This window comes from Petaurus breviceps, unplaced genomic scaffold, assembly GCF_028583685.1.
Source record: "Petaurus breviceps papuanus isolate PSGF00001 unplaced genomic scaffold, PetGlider_PUasm1.0 227, whole genome shotgun sequence".
Taxonomy (NCBI): Eukaryota; Metazoa; Chordata; class Mammalia; order Diprotodontia; family Petauridae; genus Petaurus; species Petaurus breviceps.
The window spans coordinates 4,527,340-4,548,916 of record NW_027185896.1 but is presented as its reverse complement, the minus strand read 5'-3'; the positions used below and the strand labels follow the sequence as shown (position 1 = coordinate 4,548,916).

General features: G+C 38.7%; 1 protein-coding gene across 1 annotated transcript in view; it reads left to right on the top strand.

The window, feature by feature from the left end:
- CCM2 (CCM2 scaffold protein) overlaps positions 1 to 21,577 on the top strand; it is a 129,369-nt gene that overhangs the window by 59,519 nt on the left and 48,273 nt on the right. The window contains exon 2 of the mRNA XM_069095476.1: positions 15,717 to 15,890. Within this exon, the coding sequence (XP_068951577.1) occupies positions 15,717 to 15,890 (174 nt within the window). The remainder of the gene's footprint in view (positions 1 to 15,716; positions 15,891 to 21,577) is intronic.

Sequence of the window (21,577 nt, the reverse complement as noted above, 5' to 3'; positions counted from 1 at the left end):
AGACTTCCTCCCAGATCCTCTTTTTAAAAAGAAGGGGCTCCAGAGTCCCTAATTTCCCACATGGCTTTAAGATTTCATCATGTCCCTGAGACAGGTCCCCTTCTTCCCTTCCTTCATTCTCCACCCTTTTTGGTGCCTTTTTTGGTGTTGTCTTCATTAGACTGTGAGCTCTTTTAGGTTAGGGACAGTCTTGCCTCTTTCTTTGTATTCCCAGTGCTTTGCCTGGCACAGAATAGGTGCTTGATGAATATTTATTGACATTGACCTACCCCACAGTATTCTTACAGTGACTAAACTAAAGTTCTTTGTAAACAAAGCATAAGATGAATGGCAGCTGCTATTGTTTTCTTTTTAACAATCTAATTATCATTTCTGGAAATTTTAATTAATTTCTTATTATGATGTTATCCTGCTGTTATAAGAAGTATTTATTCCATTCTTGAGATGTAGGCTCCCCCTACATCTATCTCCCTTTTTATTCTGTTTTGTTGAATCCTGCTATAAACTGAAAGATTTGGGGAAAAAAAATGGCATTGTATTAAAAGTGCATGCTCTTGCACCTTTATTCATTGTTTTTTTGAGACCACTCAGGATTTATCACTTTGCCCAAAAACTTTTGTAGTATCCTCTTAATTGGTCTCCCTACCTCTGCAGTCTTTTCATTTTCCAATTCACCTTCCATTAAGTTGCCAAAATAGACTTTCTAAGGCACAGATTTCAACCTAGTCACTTCTCTGCTCAGAAGCTATCATTAGCTCCACAAATATCATTAGCTTCAGCCTGGCATTTAAAGACTTTTATAATCTGCCTTTCCCATTTGATCTAACTGCCTCAGGCATATTTTTAAAAGAAAAAAGTGATCTCTGATAAAGTTTCTAGACCAGCATCACAGATGGAGGAAATGTGTGTTTGATAGGCTCCTTTTTCTGTGTTGTTAATGGTTATGAATGGATCCTTGGACAGTTTTGTCACTATACTGTAGTCCTGATTGGGAACTGTCTCATGCCATCTACCACATCTAGGCCTGGAACACTTCCCTCCTAGACCATTTTTTCACCAGGCACCTTTTGTTTATCCTCCCCTTCTTGCCCCTAGTCTAATCTCCCCTTTCCAGTTCTGAACAAATTGAGATATATGAGTGTAATGGAATAGTATTATGCTAAAAGAAATAGTGATTAGGAATTTAGAAAAACATTAAAAATTAAGTGTACTCTTGTCATTACTTCTGGAAAGGGAGTATCATCCTGTTCCCCTATGACTCTACTCACCACATTTACAACTTGACAAACCAAAATATTCCTTCCAGAACAACACCTCCCTGTATTTGTTGTTTACCCTCTATTAGACAGGCAGTCAGTTAATAAGTATTTATTAAGCGCTTAATAAATACTTATTTATTAAGTATGTAAATATAATTTATATAAATTATATTATATAAATATATAAATTATAAAAATATAATTATATAAATATAATTTATTATGCACTTAATATTAAGACATGCAAACATCTTTGTATAAACAAACTATATACAGGATAAATACTGAATAATCAGAAGTGGTGAGGCACAGGAATTAAGATGTATTGGAAAAGCTTCTTTTAGAATGAGAGATTTTAGCTGAAACTTAAGGGAAGCCAGGGAAGCTAGAAGAAAGAGATGAGGAAGAAAAACCACTGAGAATTCTGGAGCCAAGAGGAAATCTTGGTCAAGAAATAGCAAGGAAGCCATTGTCACAGGCAGCAGAGTACCTATGTATGGGTTATATGTTCTGAGCGTAGATTTACTATATACTAAAACCAGTGAGCCCTGAGAAGCAGTTTCAGCAACCTTATATAGGTTATAGTTACGTAGGTTGAATGAATCAAGGGAATTTACAGAAGGCAGAAAGGGAAGGTAATTATTTACACACCAAAGAACAGATGGCAGAAAGGGAAAGATCTATATCAGGTAAAATAGGATATGAGCCTGTATGAGCTGTAGTTTTATATCCCAAGCTAGAATTTACAAACTAAAAAATTAATACTGTGACTAGAGTTGGATGTCTCCATTGATTTTGCAGGCTGTAGCTAGTTATGTGACCTGCTTATCCTAAATAAATGGTGGTAAGAAAGTTAAACTAGAAATTCTTTTCTCACAATACCTTATATTCAGTACTATTTTTCAAGGACTTACCAATGTCGAAAGACCCTTGTGATTCTTTTAAAGGAAACTAGCCTGGCCTCTCACTGCCCATGACCTACTTGCATTGCTATTACCATCAACAAGAATATTTTAAAATTTATTTTTCAAAATTTTATGGGTAGTTTCTGTTTTCACAGGACATTTCATCTTACTCTGCCCTAATAAACCCTTTCTTATAGCAAAGAGTAGCATTTTAAGTGAAATAATACTGACAGCACATCTACACATATTCATACAATGTGTGCTACATTCCATATTCATAGCCCAGTCTCTTCCACTGAGAGTGTTTCTTTCTCATTTCTCCAGAAGTGAGAATATTCATTTCATCAGAATTTGACTTGGGGACATGCTGGAGCCAGTTTGTCCCAGCTTAGAAGAACTGATTGTTAAATTTTCATTATGATTATCCTGGGGAAATTGACAAATGCTACATAAGTCAGGCTTGAATGATTGTTTTCATAATTGTCTAGACCAGTGGTGTCAAAGTCAAATAGAAACATGATCCCTACAGGCCACATATTGACTTAGAAAACCACAAATTAACATTGTGTTGTATTACTTTTTATTTATTTTTATTAAACATTTTCTAATTACGTTCTAATTTAGTGGATAGAGTTTAACTCCTCTGGTCTAGACTTAAGAAAGTCATGAAGAGGGGCGGCCAGCTGGCTTAGCAAGTAAGAGCACCAGCTACCGTGTTGGGATGACCTGGAGATCGAATTCCAGGCTCAGAAACTCAGCACCACACCCAGAAATAACTGGCCATGTAAGCTTGAGCAAGCTACTTAACCCTGATTGCTTAAAAAAAAAAAAAGAAAGTCATGAAGAAAACCTAAAAGTACTAGTTGGTTGTTCAGCATTTAGCAGCACATCCCTAGTTTGATTGGCAACTTTTTAGTATTGTTACCAATCACTGTATTGTAGTCATTGTGTATATTATTCTTTTAGTTAAACTTTGTTCATTCAGCATCACTTCATTATAAGTCTTCTCATGTTGGTCTGAAATTGTAATTATTGTTGATTGTTAAAGGTATCATTCCATTACACTCATATACCTCAGTCTGTTTAGCCACTTTCCTATTGATAGGTACTCATTTGGCTTCCAGGTTTTGCCTGCCACAAAGTGTGTTATGGATGTCTTGTTTTTATGGATCTTCTATGTCACTGACTTTCTTAAGGGATACATGTCCACCTGTTCCCTGGTTTCTGGAGGTATCTCACATTTAGAGTACTAATAGCCAAGTGAATGTTCGATCACTGTAATTCTTAGTCATCTGGTGTAGACAGCCACCAGCCCTGGAGCCACAAAGACATATATCAAGTCCTACCTTGGACGCTTGCTGTCTCTGTGACCCTGGAGAAGTGGTTAACCTCTCGGTACTCGTAAGTAACTCTCTTAAATCTTAACTTGCAGAGGAAGTGCATTCCTGCATCAATAGATGGAGCTTACCTATCTTTGTCAATGAAATCACAGTTCTAGTCTCTGTCCTACTTGTATCATTGTAGTAGGAAGCACCCACCATATAGGCCTGAGGGCTATTTGGTATTTTTCTTTTTTTCACAGGTTGCCTTGACCAAATGATTCATCACCAAGTGGCCAGTCTGCTGTTGAAGATCCTCTCTGTGCTTTGCAAGGCTTATCCTCAGAAAGCAGGCATAGTTTGTTGCCAGGACTACTTTCTAAGCCTTTCTAATATGATGAAATCTGTCAGAACTTGTACTCTGGGGAAGGGAAAGGGAACAAGCATTTACTAAACATGTTTTATGTGCCAGATACTGTGCTAACAACTTATCTCATTTGAACCTCACAATAATCCTAGGAGATAGGTGCTATGATTATCCTCCTTTTATAGTTAAGGAAAGTGGGGCAGGCAGAATTAAGCAACTTACTCAAGGTCACACAACTAGTGTCTGAGGCTAAATTTGAACTCAGGTCTTCTTAATTCCAGGCCCAATGCTCTTTCTATTGTGCCACCTGGCTTTTACTCTACTGGCATTAAGAATGGAGGATTACCTCCATGCCAAGGTGGGATATTAGAATAGAACATTCTGGAGTATTTTGTTTTGTTCACCTTCCCACTAGACTTTGGACTCTCCAGTTGGACCTCCAGAGACCATGCTGTTTTGCTCTGGCCCTCTGAGAGGGAAAAGGATAGATTGAGAAATATAAATAATATAAAAGAAAATGACATCAATAAAAATAATAATGTAAGTTCCTTGAGGGTAGGTGCTGTCTCACTTTTGTGTTTTTATCCCCAGTACTTAGCACAATCCCAGGCACATATTAAGGGCTTAATTTGTTATTTTTAATTCATTCATTTTCCTATATCCAAGAATAAATTTCATGGAACATTTAATCAATTTTACGTTACATAGTAAACATTTCCAAAAAAGACCACTGTGAAAACAATTGCAGATAATGCACTCTCTTTTTTTTTTCTTTTGGTTGCATTTAAGAAAAAAATTATTTACTATTAGTTTACAGTATTCAGTTCCACAAGTTTTTGAGTTCCAAATTTTCTCTTCTCCCCTCCCCTCATGGTGGCATGCAGTCTGATATAGGTTCTACATACACCTTCACATTAAACAGTCAAATTGTAAAGAAGAATTATAACCACCATAATGAATAATGAGAAAGAAGAAACAAAACAAAAGAGAGAGTAAGAAGTTTGCTACAATCTGCATTCAGACTTTGTAAGTCTTTCTCTGCATGTAGATAGCCTTTTCCATCATGAGTCTTTTGGAGTTGTCTTATAACCTTGCATTGCTGAGAAGAGCCCAGTCTGTCAAAGTCAGTCATCACAGATATGATATGTCTATAATTGTGTACAATGTTCTCTTGGTTCTACTCCCCTCACTCAGCATCAGTTTATCTAAGTCTCTCCAGGTTATTATGAAGTCCGTCTGCTCCTCATGTCTTTTGGCACGATAGTATTCCATTACATTCATATACCACAATTTGTTTAGCCATTCCCCAATTAATGAGCATTTCCTTAATTTCCAGTTCTTTGCAACCACACACAAAGAATTGCTATAAATATTTTTGTACAAACAGGTCCTTTTTCCACTTGTATGATCTCTTTGGGATACAACCCTAGAAGTGGTATTGCTGGCTCAAAGGGTATGTACATTTGTATAACCCTTTGGGCATAGTTCCAAATTGCTCTCCAGAATGGTTGAATCAGTTCAAAATTCCACCAACAATCAACAATGCATTAGTGTTTCAATTTCCCCAACATCTTTTCTAGCATTTAGCATTTTCCTGTTTTGTTATGTTAACCAGTCTAGGATATGGTACCTCAGAGTTGTTTTGATTTGCATCTCTCTAATCAATAGTGATTTAAAGCATTTTTTTATGACTATAGATAGCTTTAATTTCTTCATCTGAAAACTGCCAGTTCATATCCTTTGACCGTTTATCAATTGGGAAATGACTTGTTTTTTTTATGAATTTGACTCAGTTCTCTATACGTTTTAGAAATGAGGCCTTTATCAGAGACACTGGTTGTAAAAATTCTTTCCCAATTTTCTGCTTCCATCCTAATCTTGGTCATACTGGCTTTGTTTGTACAAACACTTTTCAATTTAATGTAATCAGAATTATCCATTTAGCACTTTGTAATGCTCTGTATCTCGTTTGGTCATAAATTCTTCCCTTCTCCATAAATCTGACAGGTAAACTATTCCTTGTTCTCCCAGATTGCCTATAGTATCAGCTTTTATATCTAAATGTGAACCTATTTAGACTTTATTTTGGTATGTGGTTTAAGATATTGGTCTATGCCCATTTTCCGCCATGCTGTTTTCCAAACAGTTTTTGTCAAATAGTGAGTTCTTATCCCAAAATCTGGGGTCTTTGGGTTTATCAGACAGTAGATTACTATCATGTAACTACTGTGTCTTGAGTACCAGTTCTATTCCACTAATCTACCACTCTCTTCCTTAACCATTACCAAGTAATTTTGATGACTGCTACTATATAATACAGTTTAAAATCTGGTATGGGTAGGCCACCTAGCATTTCTTTTCATTAATTCCCTTGATATTCTGAACTTTTTGTTTTTCCAGATGAATTTTGTTACTATTTTTTCTAGCTCTATAAAATAATTTTTTGGTAGTTTGATTAGTATGGTACTAAATAGGTAAAATTAATTTAGGTAAGATTGTCATTTTTATTATATTAGCTTGACCTAACCATGAGAATTGATTTTTTTGGTTACAATTTAAGTTTCAAATTGTCTCCTTCCCCACCCTGCATTAGATAAGGCTACCATTTGATTCATATTTATAAATATATGTAAAACCTTACTATGCATATTCCTGTTTATCAGTTCTTTCTCTGTAGCTGGATAGCATCTTCCTTCATAGGTCCTTTATAGATGATCTGAGTATTTATAGTACTCAGAATAACTTGGTTGTTTGCAATTATTCTTTGAACGATATTGTTGCTACTGTATACAGTGTTTTCTGGTTTCTGATTACTTTTCCTTATTTCATACAAGTCTTTATATATTTTTCTAAAATCAACTAACTCATCATTTCTTAAAGTATAGTAGTATTCCATCATAATTATATACCACAACTTGTTTAGCCATTCCCCAATTAATGGGCATCCCTTCAATTTCCAGTTTTTTACCACCACAAAGAGAATGGCTATAAATATTTTAGAACATATAAATTCTTGTCCTTTTATTCCTGATCGCCTTGAGAAACAGACCTAAGGTGGTTGAAGCTTTATAACTCTTTAGGCATAATTCTGGATTACTCTCCAAAATGGTTGAATCAGTTCACAGTTCCACTAAACAGTGTATTAATGTCCCAGTTTTTCCCCATCCCCTCCAATATTTGTCATTTTCCCCTTCTATCATTTAAGCCAACTTGATAGGTGTGAGGTGGTACCCCAAAGTTCTTTTAATTTGTGTTTCTCTAATCAATAATGATTTAGAGCATTTTTGTCTCATGACTATATATAGCTTTTATTTCTTCTTCTAAAAACCTTGTTCATATCCTTTAACTATTTGTCAATTGGGGAATGACTCATATTCTTAAATTTGACTCATTTCTTTATATATTCAAGATAGGAGACCTTTATCTGAGAAACTGTCTATAAATTCCCCCCCCCCCATTTTCTACTTTCCTTCTAGTCTTGGCTACATTGGTTTTATTTGTATAAAACTTTTTAATTGAATGTATTCAAAATTACCCATTTTATATCCCCATGTGGACTCTACCAAGACAGCCAAGGATGTACTTTATGAGGAAGTGCAAACAGCTCTGAAAGAAAAGCTGGGAAGAGCAGAGCCTCTGGCCTAGACCTAGACCTAGACAAAAGATGGGTCCTACTTGAAGCAGCAATTTTGGGGATACTGAAGGGAAGCCAAGTAACCAAGTCCAACAACCCTTTGTTTACCTCTCCAAAGAAAACCTGTGAACCATCCTTTAATTTAACTATAACTTCCTTTTATCTTTTGTTTTCATTTGTAGCAAGAATGTAAATATTGATGTTGTTCAGTTCCCCCTAGTTGTATGCTGAATCATTGGTCATAGGACAAAGCTCTCGCATTTAGAGGACCAGTAATTGAATTAATGCTTATTGGTGTCTAAAAATCATGTGATTCTTGGCCCTCTTTCTCCCTTTTTCCATTCAACCCTACCTCCTACCACTATCACAGCTAGTGTGTAAGGGACTGCTTAGGACTCAGGGCCATTTTATATTCTGATATTTTTTTCTTTTTTTGGAGGAGGGAAGGCAGGGCAATTGGGGTTGAGTGACTTGCCCAAGGTCACACGGCTAGTAAGTGTTAAGTGTCTGAGGCCGTATTTGAACTCAGGTCCTCCTGACTCCAGGGCCAGTGCTCTATTCACTTCGCCACCTATCTGACCCTATATTCTTCTTCATTTCATGGACTGTCGTACTTGAAAAATGCATTGCCTAATAGTAAGCCTCCTCATGCTGAGTCACAATGTAACCAGGTCCTCAGAAATACCCTAGAGTACAAGCCTTTCCTTCATGACTGCCAGAAATTTGTGCTCTGCTGGCATAGCCTTTGAGAACTCAAAAGTCGCTTGGTCTTCCTGCACCAGATGTCTTCTTCACTCCAAACCATCCTCTCCACACAGCTCTGAGAATGATTTCCTTAAAGCACAGGTCTGTCTTCCTGCCCTGTTCTATAACCCCCAGTTGTTCATGTTACCTCCATGATCAGCTATAAATTCCTCTGGCAGATTTCTTTATATCTTTCCAATCTTGTTATACTTTTCTCCCTTCCAAGTGATCCAGCAACACTGGAGTTCTTGTTGTTCCTTCCATATAACACTATATATCTCAATTCCATGCATTTTCACTGACTATCCCCCACCCTCACCCCCCCATACCTGAAATTGTCATCTCCTCACCTCCTGATTTCCCTTGATTCCTTCAAAACCCTGAGGGTCTTCTCCCAAATTGATTTTCTTTCTTTTTTTCTAATTAAAGGGGCCATCCCTTCATTCACTTCTTTTTTTTCCTACCTTTTTTGTTGGGGGGGAGGCCAGGCACAATTGGGGTGAAGTCACTTACCCAAAGTCACACAGCTAGTTAAGTGTCAAGTGTCTGAGGCCAGATTTAAACTCAGGTTCTTCTGACTTCAGGGCTGGTGTTACATTCACTGTGCCACCTAGCTACCCTGAACTCACTTCTTAAATAGGCCTATTCAATGAATGGGCATTACCTCACTCTAAGTGAGTATGTGAAATGGCCTTAGCCTAAAAGGGCCAGGGTCTCCCATTGCATACTGGGTTGTCTCCAGTCATCCTGATGAATATCTGGTCACTGGATCCAGATGGCTCTGGAGGAGAAAGTAAGGCTGGTGACCTTGCAGAGCCCTCCTTCACTCAAATCAAAGTCAACTGCAAGTCCTGTCATCACTTCCCTGATGCCATGGCCCTCTTTGAAAATGAAGGAAAAACACAACAATCAAGACGTAGCTAAAATCCTACATTCTGCAGGAGCCCTTTCCCAGCCCCTCCAGCTGCTGCCCATTCTCTCTGAGATAGCTTTCCATTTACACTCCATGTATTTGCTATGTTCATAGCTGCTTAAATGTTGTCTCCTTTATTTGAATATAAGATCTTTGAGGACAGGCAGGGACCACCTTTCCTTGTATCCATGGCACTTGGAGAGTACCTGGCACATATTCAGTTGTTTTTCAGTTATGTTCAACTCTTCATGACCCCGTTTGGGCTTTTCTTGGCAAAGTGCTGGAGTAGTGTACCATTTTCTTCTCCAGCTCATTTTACAGATGAGGAGCTGAAGCAAACAAGGCTAAGTGATTTGCCCAGGGTGACATAGCTAGTATGTGTCTGAGGCTAAATTTGAGCTCAGGAAGGTATCTTCCTGACCCCAGACTGGCACTCAATCATCTGTGCCACCTAGCTGTCCCTTGAACATAGTAAGCAGTTAATAAATGCTTGTTGACTGTATAGTAATCGACCAGCTAAAGATTGTCTAATAGGGAACAAATTGTAATTTCCTTGGGAGCAGTAATTTGAAGGAATGAATGATTGAATAAAGATATCTTGTATAAAGAGTAACTCGTCAGATTAATCTGTTCTCCTCTAATAGGGTGACAGCCCTGATAGGAAGAAGGGAAATTATCTTACTAAAGCCTTATAAAAAATATTGTGGCAGTCTAAGAAACTTGGGAAGTGTAGTTTAAGCATTGCAACATTGAAATTATTATATAATTCATGGATGAAGGGGGCAACTCCTTTACACTTATGTTTTACAAATATATATGAATTGTCTTGAAGCATTTTATAAATATTAGTCATTATGATTCTCATCATTTTGCAATTAAATATGTACTGATGACATATACTAATTGCCTCAGGGCAGCTTACTTTTCTTTGAATCTCCTCAGTTGCCTTAGGAGTTTCACTAATGTCTGAATAGGAAGTAAAGCAAGAGCAGATCAGTGCAAGCTTTGTCAGATTTCACCCTTTAGCAAACAGTATCAATAAACTATTTCCAGAAATGGCCTATATCCAATATTGGGAATACCTGATAAAGAGATAGCCCCTGTATAAATTTGCCTTCAGGGGTGGCTAGGTGGCGCAGTGATTAAAGCCCTGGCCCAGGAGTCAGGAAGACCAGAGTTCCGTTCTGGCCTCAGACACTTAACACCCACACAAAAAACTAGCTGTGTAACCTTGGGCAAGTTACTTAACCCCAATTGCCCTCCAAAAGGCAATAAATAAATAAATGAATTTGCCTTCACCAAGTAATTTCAGTTAACATCCAAACCCTTTAGAGACCCCTATGATATACTGTTCAACTTGCCACTCATCTGGTACACTTAATACATTGTTTCTGTGGAATTTCTTCCTATATTTCTTCTAAAACTGTTTTCTTGGAATTAACTCATGATGTTAGGCAAAAAGAATATGCCTTTTTTAAAAAGCTGCAATTTTATGAACATGAAAAATTCTCCTCTTAAATGGCCAGATCTATCATTGAAGCAGCTATTTGAGGAAGTTTATAATAAAGGGAGTCACCCTCCCCCAATAGTCTGGAAGGTGGTGGGTAGGAGAAAAGTATATTTGCTACCTAAAATAAAGACCAAATTACAGAGCTGTGTATACAAACTCTATAAAGCTTTCTAGCTTTCTCCTTATGGTTTAGTATCACCATGACCCTCACAGGTTATAGCCATTGATATACTGGTAAATATTTAACTAGCTCTTCAGAAAGAAACAAAAAAATATATCCCATATGATGCCTTTTAAGTGTAAATGTACGTAAACATTTTCTGCATAGCTTCCTTAAGTCTAGACAGTCAACAAAACAATAAATTATTCCCCGGCTTGTAGTGTTTGACAAATTCCTTGGTTGTAAATGCTGGTTAGATCTGGCTCCAGCACACCCCTGTAATACATCCCACTACTAAGTGCTGGATTTTTTTCAGGTTCCCTCCTAAATAAATTATCTTGAAATTCAAATCATTTGTCATGAGATAATTAAGTAAAATGATTAGCTCCATTAGGAGCTTGATTTTCATAAAATCCTCTATCCCAAATACATGATGACCCTCAAGTTTAAAAACAAAAACTCAAGTACCAGATTGTTTGTTATCCTAGACTTGTAAAATAGCCTTTGTACCATAGACTGAGTTGGTTATGGCCAAGCAGATATGTACTAACCAGTTTAAGGCCACTGTCATGTGGCATGTAAACAAAACCCTGTATTTAGCAATTAAAGCTCTTCCAGACTATCTTCCGGGCTTTGCACAAGCTTGCCCCCATGCCCGCAGTCACTGTGCTAGGAAAACAAAGAAAGGCGAAATGAGTCCCTGCCCTCCAGAGCTCCAAGTCTAAAGGAGGAGACAGCATGTGAACAAACTGCTCCCCTGCCTTTCCTCCCACCTCTTGGCATCCCTAACTCTTGTCTAAGCTAAATTCAATAACTAGTTTCTCTCTAAAGTACCCTAAATCTTTCCTGAATTCCCCAACAAACACTGCCTCCCCCCCATTACTTTGTAAATATTTTATATTGACGTGTGTGAGTGTTGTTTCTTCACAGTAAAATATAAACTTCTTAAGGCGTGGGGTTATTTTCATTTTTGTTTTTATGCCCCTGGTGCCTAGCACCATGGTTTGTGTGTAATAAATGTTAACTGAGTAGAACTTTCTGGAAATGAATAGGTCTCAGGGACAACTTCCATCTCCAGTAGAGCAACCTGAGCAAGACATTTGGTCCCCTTACTACTAGCAACACAAACCTGTAATTTTGGATAAAATATGAAACAATGTCTTCTCTTTGTTTCCACATGGAATTAGTTCTGTAGCCAGGGATCTGGCGAAGGCTAATAGCGGTTCACTTGAAGTCATACACTATGCTTTTAAAGGCCAGCTGTAATGTAATAGTCACAGGCCTTAAGAGCACAGTGAGCGTCTTCATGAGAACACCCACTAGGTACTCTACTACCATTTTTCTAGTTAAAGATGGAGAACCTCAGGCAAACCTCAAAGGTAGTGGCAGAATTTTTAATTGGAAGCTTTTTGCTCATTTGTCAATCATAGTGAAACGTTTAAAGAAGTTCCCTACATATACTTTATTGGGTATTTTCTGGCTTCTCTGAGCCTAGTAATAATACTGCCTGATTTTGAGAGATGACCTTAGTGTTTAAATGAGACAATTTTGACTATTCTGATATTGGTGTAGGGTGTTTGCACTGCTAATGAATTCTCTGTGTAAGGCCTTTAAAGCTGTCACTATATCTATTATAGCTCCAAGTCTGTCTTAAAGAGATTGAACAGGAGAAAGAGTCCTTTAGATTGTGAACTTGGCTAGGTGGAGCAGTGAATAGACCACTGGCCTTGAAACCAGTCAAGAGGACCTGAGTTCAAATCCGGCCTCAGACACTTAACAAAAAACTAGCCGTGTGACCTTGGGCAAGTCACTTTACTACAATTGCCCTCCCCCCAAAAGAAGTAGCTTTAGATTGTGAACTCCTTGAGGACAGGACCTGCCTTTTGCCTCTTTTTGTGTTCCTAGTGCTTAGCATAACGCCTGATACATCGTAGGTGCTTAATAAATTGCTTGAATTGGGGCGGCCAGGTGGTTCAGCAAAGTAAGAATACTGGCTCCAGTGTCGGGATGACATGGGGTTCAAATCTGGGCTCAGATACTTAGCACCACACCCAGAAATAACTGGCCGTGTAACCTTGAGCAAGTTACTTAACCCTGATTGCTTTAAAAAAATAAATAAATAAATTGCTTGAATCAACATTAGTAAATGTTGATTCACTGGTTGATTGAGTAGAGAAATTGTAGGTGAGAGAAGCTGTTTTTACCTGACCATCACCATTTAACGTGGTCTTCTGAGTGCCATTTATAAGAATTACCATGTGTGATAAGATATCTCCAATGTAGCTGTATTTGGATGGGGACCCCAGATACATAATATCTTAATTCTTAAACACCTGAGAAATTGAAACCAGGGTGAAGAGGAGGGAATAGCACACAATAGATGCCTTGCTCTTAGTAAAGTAGGAGACAGTTTCATCTTTTGAGCTAGGGGGAGCTTTTACAAAGGGAAAAGTAGGAATCTCCATGGGGATTCATCTAGAGATGAATAGATGCCACCTGGATGAAGAATTCAAAGAGTTATGGGGGATATGTGTATAGTAGGAGCCACTTGTGGAACACTAGCCAAAGTGTCTCAGTAAAATATAAATTCTTCTGTTATATCAGCACCTAAGGAATGTTTTTTAATTTGTTGATTCATAATTTCTTTTGTGCAAAATTATTAGAGATGGTTATTCAGTTGGTTATCCCACAGAGTATTTATTAAGCATCTACTGTGTGCCAGGCAACAGGAATACAAAGACAAAAACAAAATTGCCCCTGCCCTCACATTTAAATTCTACAGTAATAGGGAAACAACATGTACAAACCAATCAGAAAACATTTACTGAACACTGACTGGGCCACAGTGAAAGATAAAAATTACCTAAATGGATAGAGAGAAGATATATAAAGTGGTTATAATCTGAGAGGGGAAGGTACTAGCAGCTGGGGAGGGACCAGAAAAAGCCTCTTGTAGAAGTTAGGATTTGAGCTGAGACTTGAAGGAAGCCAGAAAAGAGATGAAAGTGAGGAAGGAGAACATCTAGACATGAGGAATGGCTAGTTCAAGGACATAGAGCCTGAAAGGAGAGTGCTGTATTCACAGAACAACACGTAGGCCAGTGTAACTGGATCAGATGGTGTTTGTAAGTGTAGAGAAGACTGGAAAAGTAGGAAGAGGCCAGGGTCAGAAAGAGGACTTTTTACTTTTCTCTTGGAGATATTACTTACAAGTTAACCTTAGAGGAGAGCTGCACTAGTAGTTGGGGGCCAGGAAAAAGTTTTGTGCAAGATAAGCTAGTCCTGAGTATGAAAGGAAACCAGGGTCCAACAGTGTAGGGTAAGGAAAAAGAGCCTTCCAGGCATAGGGGACAGCTAATGCAGAAGCACAGAGATGGAAGATGTAGTGTATGAGGAACAGTAGGAAATCCATTATGGCTAGAACAGAGATTGCATGGAGGAGAGCAACATGTCAAAAGACTGGAATGGTAGGTTTGAGTCGGATTGTGATGAACTTTAATTGCCAAAAGAGGAGTTTATATACTAGAATAATAATACTAGAAATATTAAGGCGCTGCTGGAGTTTATTATAAAGTACTCAGGGTGGCCTATGTGAATGAAGACAGGGAGACATATGTGAGAGATAGGGAAATTAAAACAAGATGAGGCAACTGATTGGATATTTGGGGGTGAATGAGGAATTGAGGATTACACCAAAGTTGAGAAGCGGTGATTTGAAGAATAGTGGTGCTTTCAGCAGTAATAAGGAGATTCAGAAGAAAGGACGTTTTGGGAGAAGAGATAGTGAGTTCTGTTTTAGACTTACTAAGTTTGAAATGCCTGTGGAATATCCGGTTTGAAGTATCCAGTAAGCAGTTAGTGAGATGGGATTGGATCTCTATGTAGATCTATAGCTATATATCTCACATGTGAGTGTAGTATATATAATATGCATAGAAATGGCAATTGAATTGGAGTTGATGAGATCTTCAAGAGGGAGCATTATAGAAGGAAAAGAAGTACTTTATGAGATGCATTCCTTGTCAGGTTAATTCAAATTTCTTGTGTTTTTCTAATGGTAAAATGCTCTATTTGATCAACTTTTTTTCCATTTGTAGTAGCATTGAGAATGAATGAGAATACTGTTCTGCAATGTTGTATTTATTTTTTTTAATCCCCTTAGGCAACATTCACAATTATGTTTAGAGAGCCAAATGCTTATTTAGATAATGAATGTGGAGTGAGAATGAAGTCTCATCCTTGGTACATTCTGTTAATTTTCAAATAATTGCCATAGGTGTGCTATATGTCACACTCTGTCTTCCCAACATCTCCTAAATGAAATAGATGAGAAGTGGATAGAGTAATATTCTTGATCTTCCAGGAAAAAACTAACTTTTTTTCCATCTTCTTCTTGCCAGCTAACATTTCTTATACTTTGAAAATAACTTGGGGCGGCTAGGTGGCGCAGTGAGTAAAGCCCTGGCCCCGGAGTCAGGAAGACCCGAGTTCAGTTCCAGCCTCAGCCACTTAACACCCACACAAAAGAACTAGCCGTGTAACCTTGGGCAAGTTACTTAACCCCAATTGCCCTCCAAAAGGCAAAAAAATAAAATAAAATAACTGGTTGTTGATTTACAAAAGGCACAAACAGACAAATGAATAATGAGGCCTTTTTATTAACCCAGAAGGCATCACTGACAGCGCCGCATTTAATCTTAGCACTCTGTATGCTTAAGACCAAAAGTCAGTGTTATGTTCCCTATAGACTCAACATTTTTTTTGCCAGTAGCCCAGTGGTTGCCTGTTTATACTTGACTAGGGAACCCCTTAGTGTTGGTTTGGGTTATTTATTCATTAATCTTATCTGTAACAAAATAATTTTAAGTGTCAAAAAGCCAAGAAGTGCTATCTTTTTTCCAACAGCCTGGAATTGTGTCTCCATTTAAGCGAGTTTTCCTTAAAGGAGAAAAAGGTCGGGATAAGAAGGCCCATGAGAAGGTCACAGAAAGACGCCCTCTTCATACTGTGGTGCTATCTCTGCCTGATCGAGTTGAACCAGATATACTGTTGAATGACTATATTGAAAAGGAAGTAAAGGTAAGTAGCGGTGGCAGAAACAGGAAATAATTGTCTTTTTAATTCTTCACCCAAACCAATTTATTTATATGTGCAAATGGACTTACAAGATGAGAACAGACCTTTTTTTTAAAAAAAAACACTTCAGTTGACCCTAGAACTTCATAGTTATCTTTTAACAGCAAAACCACCCTCCAAAAAAATTGCAAATTATATAAAGTGATTACTCTCCCCCTGCCCATCCCCACCCTGATCAAAGATCAAGTACATTCTATTTCACCCTTCCCTCAGAGTTCTTTGGTACCTTCCAGAGGGTTTGATGGTATCTAATGACTGCTATCAGCTCACCACCAATAATGTTTTCTCAGTTTGAGAGAGGTCCCCAGCACTCTAGTTCCATTTAATTACTTAATAGTCAAATTACCTTTCACAAAGGAATATTTACTTTAAAAGTATAGAAACCATAAGGGGTGTAGTCCTCCCACCAACTCAGTCTCTGGGGAGGGGAAGGGAATTAGTTTAACAGCTAAACTTAATTCTTATTTGGCATAGTCCCACCAAATTCCAAGTCCAAAGCCCTACTTGGTTGGCAGCAACATCCAGTATGGGATCCTGCCTCTAAGGTCACCATGGCTTGAACTCCCAGGTCCTGGGACTCCTCTGACTGCCCCCAGAACTGAAAAGGAAAATTGAAACAGACAAAAACCCAAAGACTGTTTTACAGGTCCTAAAGGATGGGGTATATGGAGAGAAGGTAGCCTTTCCCCTGCACCTAGGTTGGAGAGTAGTCGACTATTTAAGATAAAAATGCTACTACTGAGAAATTTATACTTAAAAGGAAATTAGGCTCTTCTTATTAACTGTAGCTATTAGACTTAGAAAAGTAACTTTATCTGTTCCCTTTGCCCTGTCCTTCTTAGTCAGAGAGTATTTTTTAAATCCATGTTCATATTTCTAGAATTAATATAATTTAATCAGTCATTTATCCAATAAATATTTATTAATCACCTACTAGCCATAGCCCTGTTTAGCTTGACTTGTAAGGCTTTCTGAATTGATCATTTCTGTTGAATTTTATCACTGGTAGAGAGAATGGCTGGTAACTCAAATCTGTGGATCTAACTTCAGAACTCTCCTTCATAGATTTCAATCTCATCCTGTTTGTGTTTTGCTTTTACTTCATCTTCAGTTGCCCATTAGACATTTCAAACTGATGACTTAGAAATGTCAGACTCACAGTCTGGAACTTAACTATCATCTTTTCCTCCCTAGACGAGTCTCTCCTCTCCCAGACTCCTCTATTTCTGTCAAGATACCACCATTTTTCCATTCTCTCAGGATTGTAATCTTGACATTATCCTCAGCTCCTCATTCTCCCTCCCCATACATATCCAGTCAGTTGCCAAATCCTACCATTTTTACCTTCAAAGCATCTCGATCCAGCCCCAGTTTTCCACTCCCACAGCTACCACAACTCTTGGCTTCTCTGGTTTCCCAATACTTGGGGAAAAACTGAGGGGTGGAGGAATTAGAGGTCAAGGAGAAGATGAGGAACAGGATTTAGAGTCACAAGGCAGAGGAAGAAGTGGAAAGACATCAGATTATGATCAGATAAAGGAATGTCAGAGTTCATGAACATGATGAAAGTAGTATTATATCTACAAAAGGGAGAGTAATAGAAGTTACATAATAAATCTGAAGAGAACTTGGGAAAAGCTCTTGCTGGTTTATTCCATTGTTCCTGTTTTTAAAAGCCACTTTCTGTGAGCATTATTTCCCATAGGAAGCCTCACAGTGCACTCTTTGGGTTTCCTATTGCCACTGTGCCATACTTATTTCTGGATGTTTCATACCAAGATCCAGGCAGCTTTCCAGGAACCTCTTGGTGGTTGGTTCTTGAACTCGGGGTTAATCATTAGCCTTTAATAGAAGCATTATATGTTAATTTTCCAACTACTCTATGGATAACATTGATACTCTGTGTTATGTGGACCTTGTTGTTCCATGTAACAACAAAGTAGCCTAGTGGGTCTCCTGTGGTAGGTTCTTAGGAAGTCCTGCATGTGTATGGCACCATTATCAAGATTGCCTATGTAACAGCGACAGAGGTGGAGTTTCAGGGTGAATGAATGATTCCAGCTCTGAAATTCATTGCTATTCAGCTTGAGATTATCTGTTTGTCCAAAGAAGTCTAGCTAACATCTGAGCAATGCATTCAGCCATTCCCTACTGATTGTAGCTTCATTCTGCTACTGAAGACCGATCTTCAATTCCAGGGGCTCCAGGTAGCCTCCAGCAACTTCCCACCCTTAATCACTCATTGCTGGAGTCTGACCTCATTGACTCCTCCTGAAGACCCTCCCCAAACTCCTCCTCTAGACCACCCCTAGATTCCTCCCACAAACTTTCTGTATATAAGACCCCATCTTGTCTCCATGAGGTGTGAGAGCTCTGGAGAATGCTCTAGAGCAGATTCACTCTGTTCAGATGATTCTGGCCCACTTGTCCAGTACAAGTGTCACAGATACCGAGGCTCCTTAAGAGTCTACCCATTATGGCGAATTTTTAATAAACTTTGCTTTTCTTTGGCTGAGAGAAGACTTGAGTCTAATTCATTCGGCAGGACTTGACATGTTGGTATTTTGGGGTCTTGAGCACCTCTAAACCCTATACCTCAACATTTTTATGGTGTTGAGGAGGTGAAGTCCTCAGAATTTCCCAGAATCCTAGAATCAGCAATGTTAGAACTGGGAGGGATAGGTTAATTGCAAAGTTCTATACAAATACAAGTTGTCATCATCATTATGAACTTAACCCTTTGCTAGAAGGCCATCATTTTCTAAATCCTGCTCTTTGGGGCTAAGTAGTCGGTTGTTCACTGCTCATATATGCCCTTTACCTTCTAAGGCCACGATCTTCAATTGGAAGGTGAACCATGCAAACCTCACAGTGGCCCTGTAAGGTGGGTACAGATGAGGAAACTGAAGCTCAAGAGAGTTAAATTGGGTAGCCCAGGATCATGTAACTAGTTAGTGGTGGAGATCAGAGTTGAAGGCCAGTCTTATGACTTTTCTATTATATGTGTTTCCTTCTCTGCTGTACTTTTCCCATAATGCATCATCTGAAGACTGAGAAGAACATGTTTGGCAGTTATGACTATAGAGTTATAATTGGCTGTAGAGAATTATGTTTCTCAGCTAGGAGGCTGACTTTTTGTAAGACTGTGACATGCATTAGGAGTGCCAATATACCAAGTTATTACAGGCTATCTTCCAATAAGGTATATCCTATGTGTGAATCAATATTATACAGGATGTCTTGGAAATTATAACAACAGAAAAAAATCTTGTTTAGTCATCTGATCATTAATTAATATCAAATGCATGCTCACTAAAAGTGTTTGTCAAGGGTGGCTAGGTGGCGCAGTGAATAGAGCACTGGCCCTGGAGTCAGGAGGATCTGAGTTCAAATTCGACCTCAGACACTTAACACAAAAACTAGCCATGTGACCTTGGGCAAGTCACTTAACCCCAATTGCCCTCCAAAATAGGGGGGAAAAAAGTGTTTGTCACTTGCTGAAGAGACCTAGCCCAGAAACCAAGAGAGGGATTCTCCATATCCTCCTGTTTGTAGATGACCTGATGCTAGGGGCACATGGACAAGAGCTGCAGGGCATCAGCATGGCTACATCAATAGATTTACATTAATTGATCTATGGGATTATTCCTCATTATTGCTCTATTTTACCAGTTCTCAGAAGATGAACTTGACTCCAGCTAAAGATTATGTTGTTATCTCAATGCCTTCATCGTATCTCTCGTCCTCAGAATTTCCTAGAATCCTAGAATCAGCAACTGGGAGGGATGTTCAACCCTTCATTTTATAGATGAGGAAACCGAGACCAGAGGCACAGTAACTTTGCCAGGGACCCACAGCAAGACTGGTGCTAGTGTTTAGGCCTCCAGGCTCCCTTAGCTTCAGTCCACAGTATCCCTGCCACCCCTGCTGTTCTCTCCTGTGTCAGAGTTAGAAAGGTGTGAGTGGCAGTGGGATACAGTAGACAAAGCTCAAGACTTGGGAGCAAAACATCTGGCTTAGACTCTTACCTCTCAGAGCCTGTTTTCCAGTCTGTGAAATAAATATTTGCCTTAGCTTGTTCTTAAACTGTTCTTAAAAATCACTAGTGATCCCAGTCAACATTTTAGATGCCTGAAGTGGGGAAAGAGAACAATCATTCATCAATTGCCTCCTGTGTGCTAGGCACTGTGTGCCTTATGAATATTTTCTCATTGCTCCTCACAACAACCCTGTGAGGTAGTTGAAGTTATGATCACCAGCTTTGCAGATGAGAAAATTGAGGCAGACAGGTTAAATGACTTGTCCAGGGTCACTCAACTAGTAAGGATCTGGGACTGGATTTTAGCTTAGGTCTTCCTTGACTCCTGGCCCTGCACTCTTTCCTCTGGGCCATGTAGCTGCTCTGGTTGATAGGGGTCTGTCATTGACTTAGACCCAGTCTTCTATCTTCCACAGTCATTTGCCAAATTTTGTTGAGCCCACTTCTCTGTGATAGCTTTCAAGTCTGTTTACTTCTTTTGCCATCACCCTCATGTCGGACCCTCATTACCTCTCACCTGAACTGCTGCAATATTTTTCTCTCTTCCTTCTCTCTGCACATAGCTGAGATCATGTCAGAAACCTTCAGTGGGAAGGCAGACACATGAGTGTTCTTTTGGTGAAATAACAAGTTGGTTCTAGCCATCCTAGGAAATAATTTAGAATTATATTTTTTAAAAATCGTACATTAATCCCATTATTGGGCATATTCAACAAGGAGTTAAAAGACAGAAGTGCTTTCATGTATACCAGAATATTTCTAACAATAAATATTGTGATAGCAAAAAAAGGTTGGGAGTGAGGGGAGGAGCTGGAAATTAATTAGTTGCTCTTCAAGAGAGAACAATTCAACAAATAAGGTGTTATGTGAACATACAGGTACTATAGAACCATAGGTTTAGAGGCTGGGAAGGGCCTTAAATGTCATCTAGTCCAATTCCTTTAGCTGAGGCCCAGAACTGACAAATGACTTGCTCCAAGCACACACACAAAGAGCCCCAAGACTCTTGACTTTCCATTGCTTTCTGCAATACCTCCTTGGAATCTGGAGAAACTGGCCAGCTGCTCTGAATAAATTCAGAGTTTAAAAGAATCAGGTGAGTAATACATGTGACTGTGATCGTGGAAATGCAGACAGCAAGAGGTGGTCAGATTGATTGGACTGCTCAGTTTTAGACCCCTAGAACAGAGGCGAGGGTCCACAGCTGAGAAAGTTTATCAGAGTGTAGCTACTGTACTGGACATCTTTGTAGAAGTGTTTTTTACACACTAGAGCTTGACATGGGGAGACACTGGAAAGCTGTTGTGTTGAGAAAAGAGAAGTGGTATCAATAAAACTTAAAATCTTCAGGGATACCCTATTGTCTACTGAACCACTTTTTTTTTAGTATATCATAGTGCTTATAGATCATCTGGTACAAACCCTTTATTTTATAGACCAGGGCTTCTTAAACTTTTTCCACCCAAGATCCCTTCAGCGCTTCTTAAACTAAAACCTCATATGGGGTCACAGTCCTCAGCTTAAGAAGAGCTATATAGATCATCGGTGCTTTTCAATTTGACCCCAATGTTCTTTCTTTTTTAAAAAATTA